General features: G+C 40.8%; 1 protein-coding gene across 4 annotated transcripts in view; it reads left to right on the plus strand.

Annotated features, from left to right (window-relative positions):
- The window catches only part of GALNT13 (polypeptide N-acetylgalactosaminyltransferase 13), a 149,597-nt gene that overhangs the window by 45,678 nt on the left and 80,937 nt on the right, over positions 1-22,982 (plus strand). For all 4 annotated transcript variants that reach the window (XM_057415707.1, XM_057415709.1, XM_057415708.1 and 1 more), the window contains exon 4: positions 19,502-19,670. In XM_057415707.1, coding sequence (XP_057271690.1) covers positions 19,502-19,670 — 169 coding nt within the window. The remainder of the gene's footprint in view (positions 1-19,501; positions 19,671-22,982) is intronic.

Genomic DNA, 22,982 nt, shown 5'->3' on the forward strand with positions numbered 1-22,982 from the left:
CCAAATATGCACATGGAGTATGTGTGTATATGCACAGTATGTGTATGCGTTGCTGTAGATTTGCAGGTGTGGTATTTTTAATGTGGCACTGCAGTATCACCTTTTTCTCTAATTTTGTCATTAGCATATTTTGCATGGGATGACTGAAATCTGGTTAAAAAAAAACAAGCAAGCTTCAGAATCAGTTATTGTCATCCCTTTTTAATTGCTGCAGCCTTACAGCCAGGTTTGTTAGTTCCTGTTATTCCTGATACTGGTGTTGCTCAGTGGTTTCTCACAAGGAAGGACTGAAGAACTAACCTCTGCTTCTGCTGCTTGTTTTCATAGCAATTGCATGGCACTTCCCTGGTTTTCCATTGCATGGTCCAGCTAATGCATTCTAGGCAGTATTCATGTAAATATGTGAAATCTCAAATTAAGTAGGAGTAAACAAGGCTATAAACAGTGTCTTGATTTGATGCCACAATACAGATTTTATACTGAATGAGTTATGTGTGGGGGCTGTGATTTGCACACAGGAAATTGGACTAATTGGGAGATTGCTAGACCTTTTCTTTGAAATCTGATTATTTTCCTGTCCATAAAGTAAAACTTTCTTTACTGCAGCTGTTACGTGGATGCTTCCCTTCCAAGTGTAGGTTGCTTTGGGTTTGGAAAGCTAACTCATGATGAATTTTCCAGTTATTTTGCTGTTAGGAGACTTCCCAGTTTAAGCTCAGATTGCTTATTTTTTCCGGTCTTATGGTGGTTTTTTTCCCCTTTCTTCTTCTTTTTCCTTCCTGCGCATCTTCAAATTGTAATCTGTATTGGCTGAACTTCACTTGTCACTTTCTGTGTAGACTGGTCATTTGGTAGGTGTATGTAGATGGGAATTTATGGATTAGGTCAGTCAATGATGGGATGTGCTACTGCTATGAAAAGGATAATCTGGTCCTTTCTTCCTCAAACAGCTTTTTCTAATAGGATTAAGATGGATGTGTGTGGCCTGAAAGCTAGTGTTTAAAATTTGATGCAAATAATAAAACCTAAAGAATTTAAACCCTGCAAGTTATGAAAGCACCTATTATGCTGCAGATCATGCTGTTGTCATTTAAGACCAAACCACTTGTGATTTCATATCAGGCCCTTAATCTCATTATTAATTCATGAGTGGGAATTGATGGTGATGTTTTCTGACTACAGCAGTTCTTCAGGGGGTATCCTGGTTATACCACCTCAAACAATGTGGTTCACCCACTGTTCTGCCTTGCACCCTTTGGTGGCTGATGTGCAGGCATGGAGTGGTGCAGGAGGCTGCAGTGCAGGGCTGCAATGCTCTGTACTCCTCTGTGCTCCTCCCTGTAGGTCTGACAGTCACCTGTGCTGCTTCTGGAGTTAGTTACAAATTCTGTAGCTGTTTCTATTAGTCTTTACATTTGTTTCCCCTCCATTTTTATGAATAGTAAGCCATGCTAAAATTGTACAACACAGCTATGAATCAATTTGCATTTCTCCTTGCCTTTAATTAGAAATGAGATCATTTCTTTTGAGGTTGTTTTCATATCCAACTCTTTTGTATTTTCCTTGCTACTTACCAAACCCTGGTGCATGATGACATTACCTATTGCTAAGAAGTGGCTAATTAGACTAATGTATAATTTTGCACAAAGCCTGATCTGGCTGTAGGGGTGAATTGCATGTCCTTGGGGGCTGTAGAGCCTGGGTAAATCCATACTTTCCTCTTGCTTTACTGCTTTTGTTGGAATTCAGCCTCCCTTTGATAGGGAAAAGCAGCAGAGCTCTGGAGGATGAAAGCAGGGTATTCCCAGCTGATTGAGCAGGGTTTAGAGGCAGCCTTACAGAAGAGGTGCCAAAGATGCACTAAGTGGTTCTGGATGGTGCTAGGTAATGGACTTCCTCTGAGGGATGGGAACTGGTGTCAACCTTGCAGCCAGGGTGCAGTGCATGGGTTTGTGGTGTGAAGATGTTGGGAAAGCGCCAAGGGGTGCTAACACTTCCCAGCAGAGGTATTACAGGAATGGGAAAGTCCCCCTTTGCATCTGTAACTTGTCAATGGTAGCAACAAAATGTACTTGCATACTGACAGTCACTACTAAATGTGCCCACCCAGTTGTTTCCCCCAGGGGTTTCACTGGATCCTTTTCACAGAATAGAACCTCAGAATGATTTGGATTGGAAGGGAACCTAAAGACCATAGAGTTCCAACCCCCTCTCATGGGCAGGGACACCTTCCACTAGACCAGGTTTCTGATAGCCCCATCTAACCTGGCCTTGAACACTGCCAGGGATGGGGCAGCCACAGCTTCTCTGGGCAACCTGTGCCGGTGCCTTACCACTCTCACAATGAATAATTTCTTCCTTATATCTAATCTAAATCTCCGTCTCTGTCAGTTTAAACCCATTCACCCTTGCCCTGTCCTTTTACAGGCCCTTGTAAAAAGCTCCTCTCCAGTTTTCTTCTTGTCCCTTTTAGGCACTGGAAGCTGCTCTAAGGTCTCCCTGGAGCCTTCTCTTCTCCAGGCTGAAGAAGCGTAGCTCTTTCAGCCCTGTCTCCATAGGACAAGTGCTCCAGCCCTTGGAGCATCTCTGTGGCCTCCTCTGGACTTGCTCCAACAGGTCCATGTCCTTCTTATGTTGGGGGCCCAAGAGCTGAACACGGTACTGCAGGTGGGGTCTCACCAGAGCAGAGGGAGAGAATCATCTTTCTCGACCTGTTGGTCTTTCTTGCTTCACTTACTCTTTTATTAATACTGTGGCTTGCTTGAGAAACTCTCCTTTGTTGATTGACTTTGCAAATGAACAAAACCAGCTGCCAGTTACTCTGTGTTACATGAACACAGTCACTGACTATAATATGAAAAATCACTGGTACATATTTGTCTTATTATTCATTATTTTACAGTTATTTTTTCAGCTCTGAGGTGCAAGTTTAGAAATGACCAACTTTAGTGTAAAATTTTAAAGTTGTCACTTACTAGACCATTGTGATCTGCTCTCTCTGGGAGCTGGCAATCTTCCCTTTATGTTTGATGGAAATCATAAGTTGCAGTAATTTGTGACATGGTAACACAGGACTTACTACAGCCTCCACAAGCTAGTAAATTTAAGCTAGTCATAAAAAGATGATTTAAAACTAAGCAGACATTGTGATTTAGGTCAACAGGTCTAGACAGGAAGCATTTTTCTTAATAATGTAAAACTTTTCAGTAGTTTTTTTTTTTTTTTTATAATGGAAATTGACCTATAATTCTTTTGGGTGAAGAAAATTCTTGTTTTGGTTTTAATTTTTGTTGCACTTACTAAAGCACAGTATTTGTTAAAAAGATACATAAATGTAGCTGATGTCTTTGCAAAATGAAATTCTTCATAAAACTGTTTTTCCTGTAGAAAACCATCCCAGAAGTGGAACATAGCAATAATTAGTATGGAAATGCATTGTTTTAAGATGTGTGCTTGTGGAGATGGAAATCTTACCCCTTGCTAGCAAGCAGGATGGGTTTTTCAGGCAGAATAAAGCTTGCTCACAAGGCAGTGGCTCTTCAGATACAATCTCCCTCCTTTTCTTCTTTCACTGAAATAACATTTTATGGGCTAGACTGAAGTATGTAGCCTCTGTGCACAAGTGATTGATGCATGCTGCTGAAATGTGACAAAATCAGCTGTCAAGCCATGTACCAAAAACCAATTAGGGTAATGTACGGTGCTCTGCATGCATCCTGGCTCCTAGCTCACAGGGTGCCAATTCAAGTAGCGGTTGTCCTGAAAGCAATTAATACTGGTGTTCCTAACTAAACAGACTTGCACACACTGAGTTGCTCTTCCTCAGATGTGCCTCAGGGCCCCTGTTGATCGATGCAGTCGGGTCCCCTGGGTAGGGCGGTGAAGGAAGGATGATCTGGGAACATGGGGGGGATAACCTGCCACCCTCCACCCTGCTCCACTCCCCCTGGCACTAGAGGGTGCCCCACTGGCATCAGAGGCTCTCCTGCCTATTCCCCTTTTCCTGAACCCTCTAATGTCTAGGATACATTGCGTTTGGGAATCCTCAGCAGGTTTGGGGTGGCAAAATCTGCTGTTGGTTGAAGATAGGGAGGCTCCTGTTGCCTATGGGGAGTGAGCAGGTGGCAGCAGCCCTCTCTGTTCAGGCACAGGACTGGGGGGTTTGTTAGCAAAACTTTTCACAAATAAGAAAATTAAAGTTTTTTGTTTTTTTTTTTTATCTTAAATCTTTATCCTTGTGGAAAGTACAGTGTGGTTGACTGAAAACATTGAACTGTTCAGCCCTACAGGAAAACAGACAACAGCAGCAACAAAGGAGAATCTTTTGCTACAGATTTACTCAAGATTTGTGTAAATAAGTTCAGGTAGCTATCAAATGCTTCTTTTTCCATAAATGTGGAAAAAACACACCTGTTAATGAAAGCAGATAAAATGCTGAGATAGAAAAAACTAAATGTCAGTTGTGGTTTGGCTTTATAGGCCACTCTAAAATATTGGAATGACAGCCAAGTGGGGTCAGGGAAGGTTTAAAAGAATGAAAATAAATGAAATGCCTCTTACTTTCATTTCATGCAGTTACTGAGTGCGTAATTTTGTTTTGCAGAAGACTGCTTTGCCTGTCCCTGTTAATCTTACATTTGTAACTCTACCTTTACTTAAATATTTTTAGTTTCATTTGTAATGGTGAATTTTTCAAAATAAAGAACTATTATTGCTGCAGGAAAAAATGGCACAGACCTGCATACACAGGTATTGTGTATGTTCAACATATTTGTTGAACATATTGTGTATGTTCAACAAAGATCTTTACAGGCTGGTAGAACTACAAGCAGTAGTTCTGTGCTATGTAGGCAATGCCATTTACAGCACTGTGAGTATTTGGGAAAGGAGTGCCCATGGAGGGCAGGAGGCACCTGTGAAGGATGCCCCCAGACAAGGGAGTCTCTTGCTGAATAGCACAGACCTCTGAAATGTGGCCCAAAATGCTTTCTGTTGCCTTTGGTTGCTTTGCACTTAGCATCAGTTAGATATTTCCATTATAGTTAAATTAATATTGATATACTACTATGTCTTTCCTGGCTTGTTGCTCACTTCTAATAATTTTCAGAGAGGTGACTCGCATCTCGCTGTATGTGCCAGCCTGGGATTCATTTATAAAACACAGCTGTAAAGGTGATAGATGAGCAGGTGATGCACATGCATTCCATCCTTGCCTTCCAAGGCTGGGGCTCATCCCTCTATTGCCCCATGCCTGGGAGCATGGTGACCCCCAGGACAAGGGATACACGTGACAGAGTGCAGCATCACTGCTGTTGATGCGTGACAGTCGCGTCCAAGCACTGTGGCTTAGGGAGTGATAGGCTGCTCCAAAGTGCTCCCAAACAGATGCTTCCTGGATAAATCCTCTCATTTTTCTTGTATTTTTGTCCAGGATGTTATTTCCTGTAGTGGAGGAGACAAATGAGTAGGCTGAACCTTGCTTCTGTTCTTTGCTGATCTTGAAGCCTTGCTCTAAGTTTCTGTGAAACCTGTTTCAATTAGAAATTGCCAGATTTTCTGTCTTACTTAATGCATTTTCAGTTTTATTTTTGTAGCAAAGTGCAAGTAGAAAAAATTACCTAGATGTTTTGGATTAATGGAATCATAACCATTGCCTGTGTCTAACACCAGGACAGGCAAACTGGTGCTGTTGATGTCACCTGTGTGGTACATGTGTTCCCTGAGCACTGCACTGCATGGCTGCAACACCAAAGCAGCATCTTTGTGTGGCTGGTGTGTCAGAGCAGAGAGTGTTTACTTACAAAACAGATATACAATAAAGCCATTTGGCAGCATAATTGGTAGTATTGTACTTACAGTTTCTTCTTTCAGGGCTGATAATATAAATATTGAGATTTTACAGAGGCTAAGCTTTCACAATGCCTTTCCTCCGCCAGCTTTTCCAGAGATCCAGTGGTTACCTAATCTCAGGCCTTTCATATCTCTACATTCTCTGGTTTTGTCCTGAAGTCCATTGTAGTTGAAAATTAAAGTAAGCAGTACCTGGACGTGCTGTATTCTTTTTGAAAAAGATCCGAGCCTTTCATCATCACAAAGATACTGTTTATTAATTGATTAGATATTGTACAGTAAGATTGGAAGAGGATGGGCTACAGTGGTTAATTGTTTTTATCCCCTTGAAAACAGTTTGCTCAGCCCAGTATCTGTGGTTTCTTAACTGTGTGTTACAGCTGATTTGCTAAACAGCACAGTTACAGTTCTGAACTGCATTGAGCTAATACGATATTTAATTAGACTTGGTATTTTTTTTAATTATCAAAATCTAGCAGTTGCTATTAGTGCAGTGTAATAAACATGGCTAGTAATTGTGGAGACCTTTTAACTTTAGATTGTGCCATTTAACTGTGTGTAGGCTTTGTAGGAATTTATGAAGAATGTTCAAAAGAGTTGGTGAAATTTTAATGAGAAGATGCCTCTTTTCAGATCTTCTCTCTTAGAAATGGCAGCCAACATCCGTAAGTAGACTTCACATCCATCCTAAGTGGTATTTAAAAAAAAATCTGGTGTTCAGTTTATACTCTCGCTCCAGGCCTCTTTGAACATCTCTAGGCATTCTGCCTTGAGGCTATCAGCAGCAGTCAGTGTAGGCTGGTATGTCTCTAGACAACATGTGTTGCAGAAATGCTAGACAAGGTAGTTGGCAGAAGTTACAATGAGTTCCAATGCTTTTAGTGTTGGAAAGCAACATTAATTTTTTCAGAATCCTGGAATTTTTATGTTGAGAAATACTGTCAAGTATATGATCTATTTAGTGATGTTTATGACAACTTTACAGGATTTATTGCAACCATGCAATTAAAACTAGAATTCTTTATGTTCTGCATTAAGGTAAGTCTGTGTATAGTTCGGAACAGCAGAGATACATCATGTAAATGGCAAAGGGCTGCAAATTGATCCTTCAGTTTATTGGCTTCTGTATAGAGTTTATGGCAACAAATTATTTGGGATAAAATATCTAACACCCGCTATGGAGACGCAACCAGGAATTATTTGTTCAGGATTCAGGTTTAAAAAACCCAAACCAGCCAAAAAACACCCCACCTGCAAACCCCGCCAGCCTTCTGTGTAGCAGGCTAGTAAAAGGTTACTGCAACTCAGGTAGTCATCTATGCAGAAATAGAGCAATAGCAGTGATGGAGGTTGTGATGTATCACACCATGTCAGGACTAGTCCTGGTGACTGGGAAATTGGATATGTGTTTTGGTGATGGGTCAGGACCGTTCCTTAGCTTCAGCTTGTTTTTCCTTCTAAACTCAGAGGGAAGCTTATGCTGGCTTTTTCTGAGTTTTGGGTAAACGCTGCTGTGTGTCACTGTGGCTGGCAGCAGTTGAGGCAGGGCTCTCTGGATTGAACTACATGGCTGTTAATATATTGCTCAAGCAAAACCATTGGAAAGGTAGTTATTCTATTCATCTGCTTATTTAAAGGAAAAAAAATGAAATAATGTAAAATAATCAATAAAAATAGTGCTTTGAATTGAAATGCTAATGCAAGTAACTAGACTGAAATCCCAGAGCAGGATTTAGTACCCAGTACAGGATTTAGCAGGAGACTGGATGTTTTACCCAGGTGAAATGGCTGCCCCATGGACTATCTCCAGTGCAGCTCCTGCTAGCAAGGATTTGCTGCGTTCTGCTTCATAACCAAAGAGCAGTGTTACATGGCTGAGAACAATGCCTTAGATGATCTTTCGCCCTACAATTTTGTTTAGCAGTAGGAGCAACCCTGAAGAGTTATAGGATTTATAGGTTGAAATAACTGGGAAAATTATTTCTGTATACCAGGTTAATTCACTTTTATAAGGACTTAATTAGAATACCATATTTTGATTCATACTCTAGATTTCTAACTTACTCAACTTTCTAATCTTGACCACATCCCCCTTCACAGAATGAAACGAGTCTTTAACAGCTTTCTGCCAGCTCTATAAACATGAATGGCTCATGAGATATCTGTGAAATCTCTAAATATATTTTAGTGAATTTACAGATAATGTCTTGATCCTCAGCAGCCCTTAAAGCTCATTAAGTATCTTCCCTGTGTACTAGTTACTAAATCAAGAAAGAAATTAATGTTTAGGTATCTGAAATACTTAAAGGAATACTCCTCTTCCAGGGAAGGTTGAAGAATCTGAAATACTTTGAAACTGCACAGGTTCTGTTTTCCACAGTTTTGTCCTTACCCGGAGGTACCTTGACTGACAGGTGAGGAGGAAAGAGCAGAACCAATACCTGAAGAAAGTCAGTACTGTATGACAACTTTTTGTTATTAAAAAAAAAACAAGCTAAACCCCCCCCCCCCAAAATCCCAACAAAACAACCCAAACAAAAAATCCCCAAACACCCGACTTAATGCTCTGCCACATTCTTGATGAGTTACAAATTGCAGCTGAAAAGCTGCCCTTCTCCTGGGTGAAACTCTATCAAAATTATTTTTAGTAATTCAAAATCAGTGTTATTTACAAAATAAGATTGTACACCATGTATACATAAATTCAATAAGGAAGTACAAACCACTCTTGTCTTTTAAACAATGGAGTTTCATTCGTCTTCTGACCTAGTCCTTCAGATGTCACACCCACCTAAGTCCAGATGCAGCTCTGACCAGTCAGTGGTATGGTGGAGGTGGAGGAATTTTTCCCATCTTTCCTCTACTATAGACTCATCCTATTCCTCCAGTTCCAGCTGCGCTGTTGTTTCTGGCCCAGTTTAACTGCAGCTTGTTGACAGCCAGCCCTGAGCCCTTGGGAGAATAGCTATGCTAAGACTGAGACCTCATCCATGTGAAAACACAGTGTGACTGAGGTTTGCGGCCAGGCTTCTGGTTTTCCCCAAGAAACATGGAGCCAGTGGCCTGAGCCAGCAGGCTGCAGCCGGAGAAAGCTCCTAGAATTTGCAGAATGGTGTAAAACTGCATGTAATGCAGCTACAGCACCTCCTTGCTGAAAGGAGGAAATGCTTACTGTCACATTTCATCCCCTGATGGGTGCCTGGGACAGCGGAGCAAGGCTGCACTCAGGGTGCATTAAAGTTAGGACCATTGTCTGGCGGGTATTTATTTAGCCAGTTTGCCTAGCTAAAGAGAGCATCCAGTACCGGAGAGACAGGTTTTTATAAGATTCCTCTGAGAATGAGACAAGAATGATTGATTTTTTTATGCCTTATATTAGTATTGTAGTAAAATATAAATCAGAGATAAGTAGGAATGCATAATGCATAGCCGGCGTCTGGAAAGATGAGTGGCTTGCAGGGAAGGGAGGCAGCAGCAGGAAAGCAAGCACTGCCCTGGTGCCCAGGTCTCAGCTGGGCTACTACCTCTTCATGCATCCCTGTTTCCATCAAAAGTGTATTTATGAAATAACATTTTTCAAATTTTCATCATGATTAGAGACAAATCATCATTTGCTAGGATATATTTATCAGTAAGCCATTTACATTCTGTCTGTGGGGATGTCTGAGAAGACTTTGTGTACTGGGCAGAGAGTAATTGTGTGTGGCTTACACCTCTTTAGCTACCTTACAAGGTGTTTGCATTGTCCTCGATGGTTAAACCAAAAAGCTCTGGTTTGTGCCCATCAGCATCACTGCTGCTTTTGTGTCACTGAGGGTATGAAAGTACTGCTGGGACACTGCTGTGGATACCCATCCTTATGGGATGAGGTGATGGCTGTGCTTGGTGTTGGGGGACACTGGAGAGACCCAGAAGGTTTTTGGGGCATTCCTATCCATGCTTAGCCCAGAGAAATGGAATGTAGCTGGTGTGCTGGGGGAGATCCGGCTCTGTGGGGACAGATCCCGTGGCCTCCTTGTAAGAGCTGCCCACAGTTTCTGGACCTCTGCACAACGGCAGTGTGGTTTGGTACTTGAAACTGAAGTGTGGGTGTTGCAGTTGAAGTACAGGAAGGAAGATGAACATTTGGGGTGAAAAAACAACTAAAAAAAAAAAAAAAGATGATGAGTCCTTGGAATCTTCGGAGTGTTGCCATGCTTATTTGTGCAACAGTCCCTGTGCAGTGCCTACTGAATTGTTAAATAAATTGAATACTTTGAAATCTATTGAGCTTTGCTCCCCCCCCTTCTTTATCTTGAATTTTGTGCTTTCTATTCTCCACTGCACCAAAGACCTCAGCACTTTTAATAAGCCCTTGTGAGGAGGTTGTTTTCATTTCCAAAGGAAGCCTATCTCCACTGACAGATGCTGAAAAATGTCTGCAGGCAGAATGCTGGAAAAATAGCATTTTTATTCTTTGTGGGCATGCTTCATGTCAGTTCCATTATCCCCATGTGCACCAGGATGGTCATTGAAGAGATGAGCTGTTAATTCTTGTGCTTGGAGGTAAAGCTATTTTTGAAAGATGTTTTTTTGGGGGGGCTTTTTTTTTTCTCAAAAGGCACTCTTCAAAAATATTTGAAATCTGCTTCAGTAAGTTAACAAGCAGAACTGCTGAATCACTGCTCCTTAGTTGCAACTCTTAAATAGAGTTAAGTGAAGCACCATGAGGTGCATACAGATGCCTCCTTTGTAATGTGTGAAGTGTGTACAGCTCCCTCTGAAATTACACAAGTGTGACAAGGTGTGGAACTCTGCAGAGAATTGTAGATTACTCTGCTCTCAAGATCTCGAAAGATAATCACAGAAGAATGCTGCTGCGAATTAAAGAAGCCATGGTTGCTTTGCTACCAGCATGTGAATTCATGCCCCTGAAGGACAAAAGCATTGGGGCTTGTTGTTGGTTTGGGTTTGTTTCGGTTTGGTTTGGTTTGTTTTTTTTTTTGGTGCTGAGTTCAAGCTAAGCTCAATTTCATTGAGGGGTTCAGAAAAGGCAGGCAAGGATGATTCCAGGTACTGTTTGGCCTCCCTGTAGGGAGATTATTAAATAAATTCTACTGCTTGGAAAAGCAGTGAGCAAAGAAGGATAAACTGGATTTGTAAAGGCATAAATAGGCAGAGAAGGTTGATGAGGGATTCGCTATGTCTCCCAAGGTAAAAAACAAAATGTGAGACAGCAAATCCAAAGCAAATAAACAGGAGGCTGGGTTTGTTAGTTGTTTTTTTTTGCCAGCAGTGCTGACTTAACTCATGCAGTTCATTGTCAAAAAGATAAATAGATTTTAAAAGGGAGCATACAAGCTGATGGCAGTTATCAAATACAGCAGTCTGGGTGCAGCTCCCACCTCAGCAAAGGGAAATCTCTGGAAGAATTATTTGAAAACCTGTGTTTTACCTCGTCTGCCATGATCTCTCAGTTGCTCTGAGACAGTATGCTATGCCAGACAGACCTTTGTCCTGATCTAGGAAAGGATTTGTTGTCTTGTGATTTATTTGAAGCCTTTCCCACATGGACAGAAAATAAGAAAAGATTTTGGGTTTGGTTTACTGAATCATAATAGTAAAAAAATTGGAAGAGTCCTGAAGACAGACCACCTAATCAGTTCTGGTGGTATTGTTTTTCATAGCTCTGTTGTAAATTACTCCACAAACAAGTTTTTCCTTAGTGCCTGCCCTGCATTGTCAGCACAGACCTTGGTTCTGGTCAGTGGACACCTCACTCCCTTGGGCTGTTTAGTCTCTGGCTTTAGCTAAGATTTCCCTTTGCTCAGTTCCCCACCCATACTTTGTCCACCTATGTTCAACCCTGAAAAGCTCTTTAAGAGCATCAGTTCTCCAGTTTTTATGTGGTTACTTCATTAAAATTCTTCTAATGCCTCAGGTGTTTCAAGGTGCGAGTGTAATTCAGTAACTTACTTTGTTGCTTGGATTTCATCTAGGTTTCCTTGAAAGGCTGTAAAAACTCTATCCTCAGAGGTTTCAAAGCAAAGATTTAACTAAAACCGCAATCCCCATATGCTGTGGATGTTTTAAGTCTGGTTAATTTTGTCCCATGGTGTGGGACAAAGCTTAGTTGATATTCTGAGATCTGCTTCCATCCCTATTCTTTTCTCATTTCCTTTCTTTCATCTTACATTTAAACGATGACAAGTGGACTGCAATTTCGAGTTCATTAATCAATGTGATTTACAGAGAAAAAGAGGAATCTAGGTCTCTGTTTTGTTAAAGTTTTCACAGTGTGAATTTTTAATATTAGAAGATTGAGCTAATACAGTCTTCATGGAAAGAAGGAATGAGGTGTGTATTTGTCATATGCACATGACAGCAGTAATGGGATTGATTTGATAACACTTGCAGACAGCCATCCTTTACTGCTTACCCTTTAAGATGTGTGTATGTATCTGTGTGTATATGTGTGTGTACATATGTAATTGCATGTGTATGAAAGTGTTGTTTTTCAGATCTGTAGTACGTGTTGCCCAAAGCCCAGACATACTGAAAGGCAAAAAGGATTTCTGATGTTAGTACCCAAATTATTTGAGCTATGACTGTAAATTACTCATGTAGAAAAATGACAAAATTACTGAAATAGTTTCTGTCTTAAACACACACATGGTGAAGGATCTCAGGTTACTAAAGCCCAGGCTACCTCGTCTTTTGATGGGGGTTATAATAGACTGAGGAAATGCCATGTAGATGTCATCAGCTCTCAGCGGCTTCTCCAGGTATTGGTTTTGCTCTTTCCCCCTCACCCCTCAGCTAAAGGACCACCGGGTAAGGACAAATCTGTGAAAAACAGAACCTGTGCAGTTTCAAAATATTTTTGATTCTTCAGCCTTCCCTGGTAGTATTTCAGGTATCTGAACATTAATTGCTTTCTTGACTTAGTAACTAGTATTCAGGAAAGATTCTTAATGAGTTTTGATGGTTGCTGAGGATTAAGATATTTTTTGTAAATTGACTAAAATATATTTAGAGATTTCACAGATACCTCATGAGCCATTCATGTTTATAGAGATGTCAGAAAGCTGTTATAGACAGACTAAGACTCATTTCACTCTGTGAAGGGGAATATGGTCAAGATTAGAAAGTTGAGTAAGTTAGAAATCAAAATACGGTATTCTAATTACATTTTCAAAAAATGAATTAACCTGGTATACAGAAATAGTTTTCCCAGTTACTTCAGCCTATAAATCCTCACTGTTTTTTCACAGGTCCTCTCTCTCTCTCAGTGGAGGTTAGTTTGGAACCTTGTGTTGGACCTCTGTTTCCAGGTGGCCATACTGCGGGTGGGGATGCTTTCCAGCTCCCTGAATCCTTATCCCACCTGTGCTGCTGTCTGATTGATACCCTTTTATCTCCATCATCCCCCCACTGCTGCTCTCTATTTGATACCCTCTCATCTCCATCATCCTCCCATCATGGACACACAGAGGGTTCCTTTTTCCTTCTGGAAATGGGCAGGTTTCCTAATTTCAGGATTTCTAAGCTTGAGAGAATCTTATTTACATTATAGTTGGTGCAAAATTGTGTTAGTGAGCTGAACTAGCAGGAGAAGCTCTCCTGGGTGCACTTTGCTAGCAGGATAATGAGGCTTTCAGACTGCAGGTCCTCCTGTGCTACCAGAGTGATCGCTGAGATATGCTGGTTAATGGAAGCCTTGAACAGTAATTTTTGGGTAAGATCTCATGCAAAGCAAGTTAAAGGCAGCAGAGTTCAGGAGGTTATTGCTGTTTGTATGGTCAAAACCACAGCCAGTGCTTAGAAAGAATGTGAAGTACAGCATTAGACAGTGTGGATGGCACCTATGTCCCTTAACCTCAGGATGGTATTGTACCGTAAATAAATCTCAATCAAAGTCCTGAGGAGTGGTGTGAGATACCAACAAGAGCCCATGGAGACCCATTAGCATGGCCAGATCACAGACTGTGGCAGAAATATCAAAGGAGAGTGAAGCATGGTACTGACGTATTGTGCAAGTGTACCAGCAAGAGGGAAGCCTGATAAGGAGGGTGAGGTGGGGTTTTCATCACAAAGGAAAAGCAAATAACAGATGAGTCCAAGTTTTTTTCCTGTTTGGTTTTAATATTCACTAAAACTTTCAGTTTACCAGCAGCAGAAGCACTCCCAAAGTATTTATGGGTCAGACATGCTGATAAGTCGATTGATTGACAACCAGGTAATTTTTATATAGAAAAATTAAATACATCTCTTCTTCCACACTGGCTTCAAGAATCGTGTCTGTCCCAAGTGCCCCTTCAGGTCTCGATTACAATTGCAAGGTATTTAAAATGCTAGCCTGGAGGTGAGCTCCAGTACTACTTTGAAAGGTGACAGCACTATCTCTTACCTGTGGGTTTGGGTTGGGAAGGGCTGCTCGTCATGGGAACATGCAGCTCTCTGTGGGATTAATCAGCCGTTTCCATCAGGGAAAGAACCTGGAGGCAACAGGGGCTGGAAAATCTTGGACCTCTCTTAGATGAAGGACTTGTTTAATTTCTTACAGCATCTGGACAGCCCCTGTTTGTGTTTTACTACTGCAGAGGGACAGAGTCGCTCCCTGCCAAGTCGTTGAGAGGCAACGATCTTCACAATGCTGTTGAAAAGATGTGTGAAATCTGCATATAGAAGGTGTTTTGGACGATAAGTTCTAAGTGATATTTTCAAAGATGTACTCTGTAAGGCAATTGCTTGCTGTGCTTGCAATGAACTTGTAGCTTGGGCTTGTAGTTTACGAACACTGATACCAGTGCAGTAATTCATAATCAGCGGCAGCATTCACTGATTGTTGCCTTCTTTATCATACATACATTCTGAATACTTAAGAAACCTATTTTTTTTTATCCTCTAGGTGAAGAGATTTTGTACTATGTTTATGTTCTCTGATTGAAGAAGTGGGTGTTCATATGTTTTGCATATATATTTTGGTATGGAAGCTCAAATACAAATTTGGTATTTCATAAAATATTCTGAAGAGTTTGATTTGAAGTATGCTGTACTAGTTAAGTACATTGTACTTCGGAGGAAGAGGGTAAAGCAGAACATAGTGGTGAACTGACAGCATCAATATTTCGAAAAACAGTAAAATTGTTTTGTGTGCTTTGGGTATATAACAGATCATTTGGTAAAAATATTTATAGTGGATTTGTGCATTTAGAAAGCCAACCTTGGTGACATACCTGGTGTTAGAAAACTTTTGACACCATATTTAGATTCTCAGATCTATTCAGTGCTAGCAAAACCACATTTTTCTATGAAAAGCTTGGTCAAATTAAATATTTGCAAGAGGTCTTAATTTGCTAAATATTCCTGCCGCCTAGAGTATTTTGATGTTTACATGGTTCTCATTTTAATATATTACATGTTGCTTGGAAAATGGAAAGTGTTATTTTCCCTAAGTTGAATATGGCTGGATTGCTGCATGCTTCTCCTCTCCCGGGTATGAGTCAGCTGAGCACTGTTTCTTACAGTCTCTGGGCTCACAAGTTGTTTATTCAGATGTGGGAGAGAGATTGCAAGAAGGTCCTGGGTATGGATTTGAGCTACATCTCTGAAAATGTCAGTGTGTGTGTGATTGTTAATTCATAAACCATTTGTGTCTTCTCTAAAGATCTAATAATTTGAGGTTGCTGCATTTAAACATAGTGAAATTAAATATGTTTCTCTGTCACAGACATGTTTAAGCTCTGATTGAAATATAATCTGATAATACTTTGCTCTGAATAAAACTGTGAGGGTAGAAAGGCTGTTAAGGAAATTTCTGGTTAGTTTTATAATAAACTTCAGGACAGGAAAATCTCTTTGAAATTCTGTCTTGATGGACCTTAGTAAACAATAGAAGATGACAGAATCTTGTAATGAAAATTAGTTTTGCAGATGAAGGAATATGTAACTCATGCTTTCAAGCAGGATAAACAAGGTTTCAGACTGAGTTTAAACTGAGTCCCTGTGAAGTTATGTTGTGAATGAGCTGGGATTCCTAATGAATTTAGAGAGTTTACACTGAAACCACATGTCTCGGCAGCTGTCTTTCTAGTATTTGGGCTTAGAATGTAAACCCCTCCACTGCTGGTATTCCACACATTTCAGGGAGATACAGTTCTGTTACTTGGCTTACGACAAGGAGAAGCAGCAATTTACTGTTGTAATGACTATGCTAATAATGGGTTGCTTTTTTTTCCCCTCACCCTAAATAATTTGTTTTAATGAAAATTTTCTGGTTACTGCAAGAGAAAATTGTCACTAAGGTATTTTTAGCTAATCCCACAGTATTTCGGCAGAAAAGAAAAATACTTTGGCATGCTTCCTTGCTGTATCAAAGTATTTGAGTGCCTTGTGATGCTCCTCCAGCTTTCATGCCACGTGGCAGGTCATGGCAGGAGATGGTGTGTCCTCTCTCCCAGGGTGCCCTACTCTGCCCTTCAGGGGCTGCAATGGGTCACTCAGAACATGATCCATATGGCTCCCTGCCTGGGCAGGCAAACGCTGCATGTGCAGTGCTAAGGAGGCGATCCTGGTGGTCTGGGTAGGGTCTGTGAAGTCCTTGGAGCTAGTACAGACCCGTATATACAGCTTCAGAGGCAGAGAACAAAGAATTCCTCTTCCAAAAGATTATCACCCTGAAGGACACGACAAGGACAAACTTACTTCACCTTCTCATTGCACTTTTTCTGCTTTGGAGACATTCATCCCTATGTTGAGAAACTCCTTCCTTTCCTGTTATGCTGTGTTTCTGTTCCTCTTGCCCATTTTCCCGCGGTTTCAGCAGTCAGGCTGCCTCTTTTTTGCCTGCTCCAACCTACTGTTCAGATAAATTTGTGTCCTCTGCCTCTTCCAGCAAAAAGGAGACAGAATTTATTTCCATAAACAACATTTGCAGCTTGAGGGACCAGCTCTTCAAATTGCAGCCTTTGAGGAGTCTCATCGTTTCTCCAGGAAGTGATGATATAGCAGAGATTAATTACCAACCATTAATCCCAGATATTTTATGATCATTTTACACGTTAAATAAATATTCCTTATAAAATGTTCTGAGGGGAATTTAATAGTGTATATAATGTATCATTGTCTGTGTATGAGTGCAGTACAGGTTCCCAAGCAGTTCTTTGGATGAGGTCCATCATCGTGTGAAGAAGCAGTTAAAAGCACACACAGCATGGCTAGATTCTTCTTGATCTTTCTTTCTGGTGGCATTTGACTGAGATATATATTCTCTAAGAGAAAATTCTGCCAGTCAGGGGTCATATAGAGCAATGTAGTCACAAATTCCTTTCCCTGAGACAGGTAAAGAGGAATCAGCAGGCTCTGCTCAGATGTAGAGTTACAGAACCAGAGAATGGTTTGGGTCAGAAGAGACCTTAAATATCACTTAGTTCCAACCCTCCTGCCACAGGCTGGGACACTTTCCTCTAGACACTAGGGTTAGGGTTAGATATCTCCAGATATCTTGTTGGCCCCTTTAGGCACTGGAAGCTGCTCTAAGGTCTCCCTGGAGCCTTCTCTTCTCCAGGCTGCACAAGCCCAGCGCTCTCAGCCTGTCTCCATATGAGGGGTGATCCAGCCCTTGAAGCGTCTCCGTAGCCTCCTCTGGACTCGCTCCAACACATCCATATCCTTCTTATGTTGTGGGCTCCATAGCGGGGTGCAGTACGGCTGGTGGAGTCTCATGAGGGCAGAGTAAAGGGGTATAATCCCCTCTCTTAACTTGCTGGTCATGCTGCTGGGGATGCAGCCCAGGACATGGTTGGCTTTCTGGGCTGCAAATGCGCATGGCTGGGTCTTGACAACTTCCACCCCCAAGCTGTTCTCAACGCGGCTTTTACTCCAGTCTTCACCCAGCCTCTATTTGTGCTTGGGATTGACCCCATTGTGGAAAAATGTACCTGAGAGCATCAAGAGCATGCATTTGGTGACCATGTCACAGCCTGTTTAGCTCCTGGGTGGATGCTGCAGACCCCAGTGGACTTTAACCCCTGAGATTATTGTCCGTTGGAAATCAGACTGGGTTCAGAGGGCTTCAGAGTCACCACATTTTAGGTTTATGTGTCTGTCTGATCACAGCTTCATCTTCTTGTATAATCACAGCTAAAATTTCTTCCTGTGGCAGCATACAAAGGTGCTTCTTCTGATCAAAGGGAAGGATAAAAAAAATATATCAGGTAATACTGTAAAATGTTCTTTGCTCAACTGAAGCATAATCTAGAACTGCAGAAACAAAATTTCTGTGTCTGGAGTCTGTAATATTTATTTTTAAAAAGCCTTTTATGTAAATTTCTGCTAGGTTCTACCAAGCCCTGATGTCTGATGTGTTTGTAAAAGGAACAGATTCTTCCTTAAAAAGTCACTTACCTGTGCATTTTTTAGAAAAGGGTTTATCCTCTTAGGTTTTTTTTTTGTTGTTGTTATTGTAAAAAGATTATTCTTCAGCTAGGGAGAAGCCTTCATAAGTAACAGTGTTTCAGGATATTGAGCATCAAATTTCTCAGAGTAATTTTGAGATGATGAAAAATTAATGTGATGGCAGAAAAATAAAACCAAGATCCCTTTGTTAAGATAATATGCTAGTGTTGGCATATGGTGCAGAAGTGCACTGCTTGAAGGTCACCGTGAGCGTTGGTTACAGCCCAGCACAGCCCGGGCATGGGAGCCACCCTCTGCCAGGCTGTAGACACAGGAGGGCTCAGTTCAGTTTATTCGTGAGAGCAGCAAGCACCAGTCATCACTGAAGACTAATTAATCAATGTTAATTAATCAGCCTCAGTTAAGAGACTGATTGAAAGTGTGAATGTAAATTATTTAAAAATTCAGGTATTTCTTGTTCTGTTGTTTGAAGAAGCATCTTGGTAGTAAGTAGTTGGGGGGAAGCTGCATGGTGAAGTGGGAGAAGGAAACATGATGACTCTGTCTTCCTTTGCCTACAGCTTTTGCTTTAGAACAATTATAATTATTTGTACGTGGGATTTTTCCTTTCTTTTCATAGGCTGTTTCCTAGAAAGGCACTCTGTATCTCGCTCGTTTTTGTGGGCTTGTATGAGATGATACCATAATTTTCCTTAAAGTTTCTAATTGACTGTACAAATATTTTTCCTAACTAGTCAATAATATGTAAAAGATACTCAGCTAGGATGTGGGTGCTGTATTTTTCAGGATGGATTATTTTTTTTTGTCACTGAAGATTAGTTTATTTATTTACTTACAGGAATGGGGTTGTGCAGTCACATGCCTGGTAGTTAAACCAAAATAAAAAGTAAACCAAGTTGGTTAGAATTAGTCTAATTTACATGTTCTTCAAAGATTTTCCATAGCTATAAAAGTGTTTGCCAAACCTTTTCTACCTGCAGAATCTCACGGAGAATCTAGTGCTATGCTCTGTAATCCTGATGTAAATCTCACAAGAACAATCATCGAGATTACAACCAAAAGCAGCAAGGGAACAAATCTGGGGGATTTAATCATCTTAGAAAAGAACTGGATATAAATTTAAGTCCAGATAGAGATAAAACCTCTTGTGGAGCATAGAGAAAATTGTGTTGGGTTTTTTTTTTCTGTTTGTTTGTTTGTTTGGACTGATGCCCACATCCTAAAAGTTGGCTTTTGCTATTTTGTGTTATAGCTGTTATTTCTCGAAACCAAGAAGGACCTGGAGAGATGGGAAAGGCTGTGCTCATTCCAAAGGATGACCAGGAGAAGATGAAAGAGCTGTTTAAAATCAATCAGTTTAACCTTATGGCCAGTGACTTGATTGCCCTGAATCGGAGTTTGCCTGATGTGAGACTGGATGGGTGAGTCCCTGGGGGACGGCGTGTCTTGGTGCCATCTGCTGAGCCCACCTCCAGCCTTCCTCCAAGGCACAAAGGTTGTCTTGAATTAATGGCTGTTATTAGCAGTGGTTGCCTAAGCAAAAAGAGGTGAGATTTAGATTGGATATAAAGAAGAAGTTCTTCACTGTGAGGGTGGTAAGGCCCTGGCACAGGCTGCCCAGAGAAGCTGTGGCTGCCCCAACCCAAGGCCTGTTCAAGGCCAGGTTGGATGGGGCTTTGAGCAACTTGGTCTAGTGGAAGGTGTCCCTGCCTGTGGCAGGGGGCGTGGAATTCTACAGTCTTTATGTTCCCTTCCAACCCAAACCATTCTAGGACTCTATGAGCCTAAGGAACCTATTGAAGAATTCAATAGGTTTGAGTGGTTCTAGATTTGGCTTCTAATGCAACCTTTCTTAGGGAAAAGTTCCTACATCACAAGTGTTATTATCCTGTGCAGTTTATTTTGTGAACAGCTAAAGAATTGTCAACTAGAGCTATTGGTTTGCATTGCAACACAAAACAAAATGCCCTCTGGTGTGTCCTATCACCTGGAATAATTTAAATATTTTTTTTCTTCAGGGAAAACTTTTATTTCTAAAGTTTTAAAAAGATATAAACATAAATGTCTAGTTTATAAATGTTCACAACTGTGCTGTCAGCTTTTAAAAATGGGCATTTACTGCTGATAAAGAGAAAATGCTGCTAATACTAAAAGTACCTGCAGGATGTTGTTTTCTTCTAGCTTTATCAATAGACATTTCTGGAATAATCAGAATTTTATAGAACATCTTTCAAAACGTTTTGCAGCAATATAAATTCTGAAGGGGGGTTTGTGGTTGGGGTTTTCTGTGGGGAGAGGGTGTTGGTTTTAAGTCTAGTAGCTTTCATTATTTTTTGAGTAAAGGCTGGTGTTCATGTGGTGACTTTGAGACTGTGGGATAGCTTGGGGCTGGAGAGGGGGGAGGGAGTGTTTCACTAAGTCCACTGATTTTTTTTTAATGGAATTTACAGATCAGTTTTTGCAGTCACTGCAGCGGGCTTGTGTTTGCACATATATGTGATATGAAAGTCCAAATAAATGTGTTTATTTCCATTTAAATGGGGATTCTGAAGACTATCAATTACCCTGTACCAAGTCACAGTACTTTAAAAAAACAGAAAGCCTAGCTCTGTCATATATGTTGTTTTCAGCCAGAGAATTTCCTCCTGTCTCTCAGGAGCAGTATTTACTGGAATTTATTTGTAAATGCCTGCAAATAAAAGAAGCAGAGGCACTACTTTACCAACAAACCCTGTTCACAAGCAGCAGAGGTGATGCTTCTCCACAAGGTGATCATTTGTAATTCAGTCCATTCTGGACAGCATCCTCCTTTCCCCTGTTGGAAAGGAGCTGTTGGAAGCACAGTGTGTACTGAAGGAACCATTATGATGATCAACTTCATGGGCAGTTCTGATCAGTCTGAGGGAGATGAGCCATTTAATACAGAGAGAAATCTGTCTGCTGCATTTTCTAGATGAAAAGGAATATATTGTATACTTTACTGAAAGGACAGAATCATCAGAGAATGGCAGAGTTGGAAGGGACCTTAAAGATCAGCATCAGCCTCGAGGAGCTCTGTGTTGCTGCTCAGATGTTGGCAGGTTGTGCAAAACCTGGGAAAGGGCCAAGCTGTCCTTCATTTCTGTAATGGTGCTGGGAGATTAAAGGAATGAAGGGCATTTATACAGGACTAATTAACTTCTGACATGACTTGACCTTTCTGTTGTACCTATCTCATGTCAACATTTTGCTGCGTGTAAGTGATGTTTTTGCATCTCTCTGAGTGTTTGCCGTGCTGCTAAGTTGCAGTCTCCGTTCCAGCTGGTGCAAGCTGAGAAAGGTTCCTGTGCATCAGGGCTGTGCAGGGCTCGCATCCACTGGCAGCAGTCCTGAGCACAGTTTCTCCTCTTTGTCTTGCACCAGGGGGCCCTGATGAATGCAGCAACTCCCCTCCATCAGCTGTTTGGAGATGTTGGAAAAGCGGCTGACTGTGTTTTTCTTCATGATTTCTTCTTGCTCCCGGTGGTATTAAGTGTAGGCTTAAAGCAGAAAATTATATGTCTTCAATGAAAATAAAACCTCAGCTTTCCCATTATTCCTGTGTTTAGAAGGTTTTGTGAATTCCAACTGTGGTTTGACCCTAAATGCAAAATATCATCTCCTGTTGAGATTCCCTACTACCTTTATATCTCTGTGGTAATTATTTAGATTTGTGTTATAATATGATGTCCATTTAGCAAATGAATGCCTACAAATATACGTAAGAATTCTGATGAGAAACAAACAGCCCAAGAAAAAGAAGAGTCTTGGAGTAATTTCTCATTCTACTCATTGACTCTTCAGTTATGCTGCAGTACAATTATTGGCAAAGCCAGCTGGGAGAGCACTGTGGAAGGGATGTAGTACACTGTCAAGGTAGCTTTTTCATTGTTATGGGTTGTATATGTATATTTTATATATGTATATATACGTATGTATGTATATGTATAACATGTATATGCGTATGTATATGCATTATACATTTATCTTTATATTATTTTTCTATATATTATGTAATCTATATAAAAATATATATACATATATACTTATATATAAAGTTATATTTATGTGTGTGTGAATCAATCCATTCCCATTTTTTTCCTTTTCTGGCCGTCTTCATTCCTTCTCACTCTTTGTTCCTCACTGCCTTTTTTCCTCCTGCAGACGATTTTCTCCCATTTTCCTGTTGTGGGTGTGCAGGTTTCGCTTGCCTTGCCAAGGTTGCTGCTGCCTGCACAGCAGTTTACATGTACTTCTGGGAGTTAGTCTTCAGTGTGCAAACTTGGAGTGAAGATCAAAGATGCTTGTCAGTCCTCCTTGCTGTCCTCTAGAGCATGGTACTCTATCCCCCAGTGGCAGATAGTAGCAGGGCTCTCACTGTTTGGGATTGTTGCTGTTGTTGTGCCTCCAAATGATCAAAGCAGTGCTGTGGTCAATGAAGGGAGCATAGGTGTCATAAGAGTCTACGTAATAAACACATATTTCAGTGGAAAAAATATCTGAGGGAATTTTTTTTTTCTTTTCCTCACATTAGCAGATGAACAAAGACCCTGAAATATTTTATGACTTTGCTTCTGATGAAGTTTTATGACTGTGAGCTAATTCTTGGGTTTACACTGCAGGCACAGTACAATCGCAAGCTACACTGCAACCACAGTACTTGGGTTTGTAAGATGGACATCTTTTTCCAGAAAGAAAAATGTTAGATTTCTTAA

This window comes from Pezoporus wallicus, unplaced genomic scaffold (assembly GCF_028554395.1).
Source record: "Pezoporus wallicus isolate ANWC-B61680 ecotype Strahan unplaced genomic scaffold, APGP_CSIRO_Pwel_v1 contig_736, whole genome shotgun sequence".
Lineage (NCBI taxonomy): Eukaryota > Metazoa > Chordata > Aves > Psittaciformes > Psittacidae > Pezoporus > Pezoporus wallicus.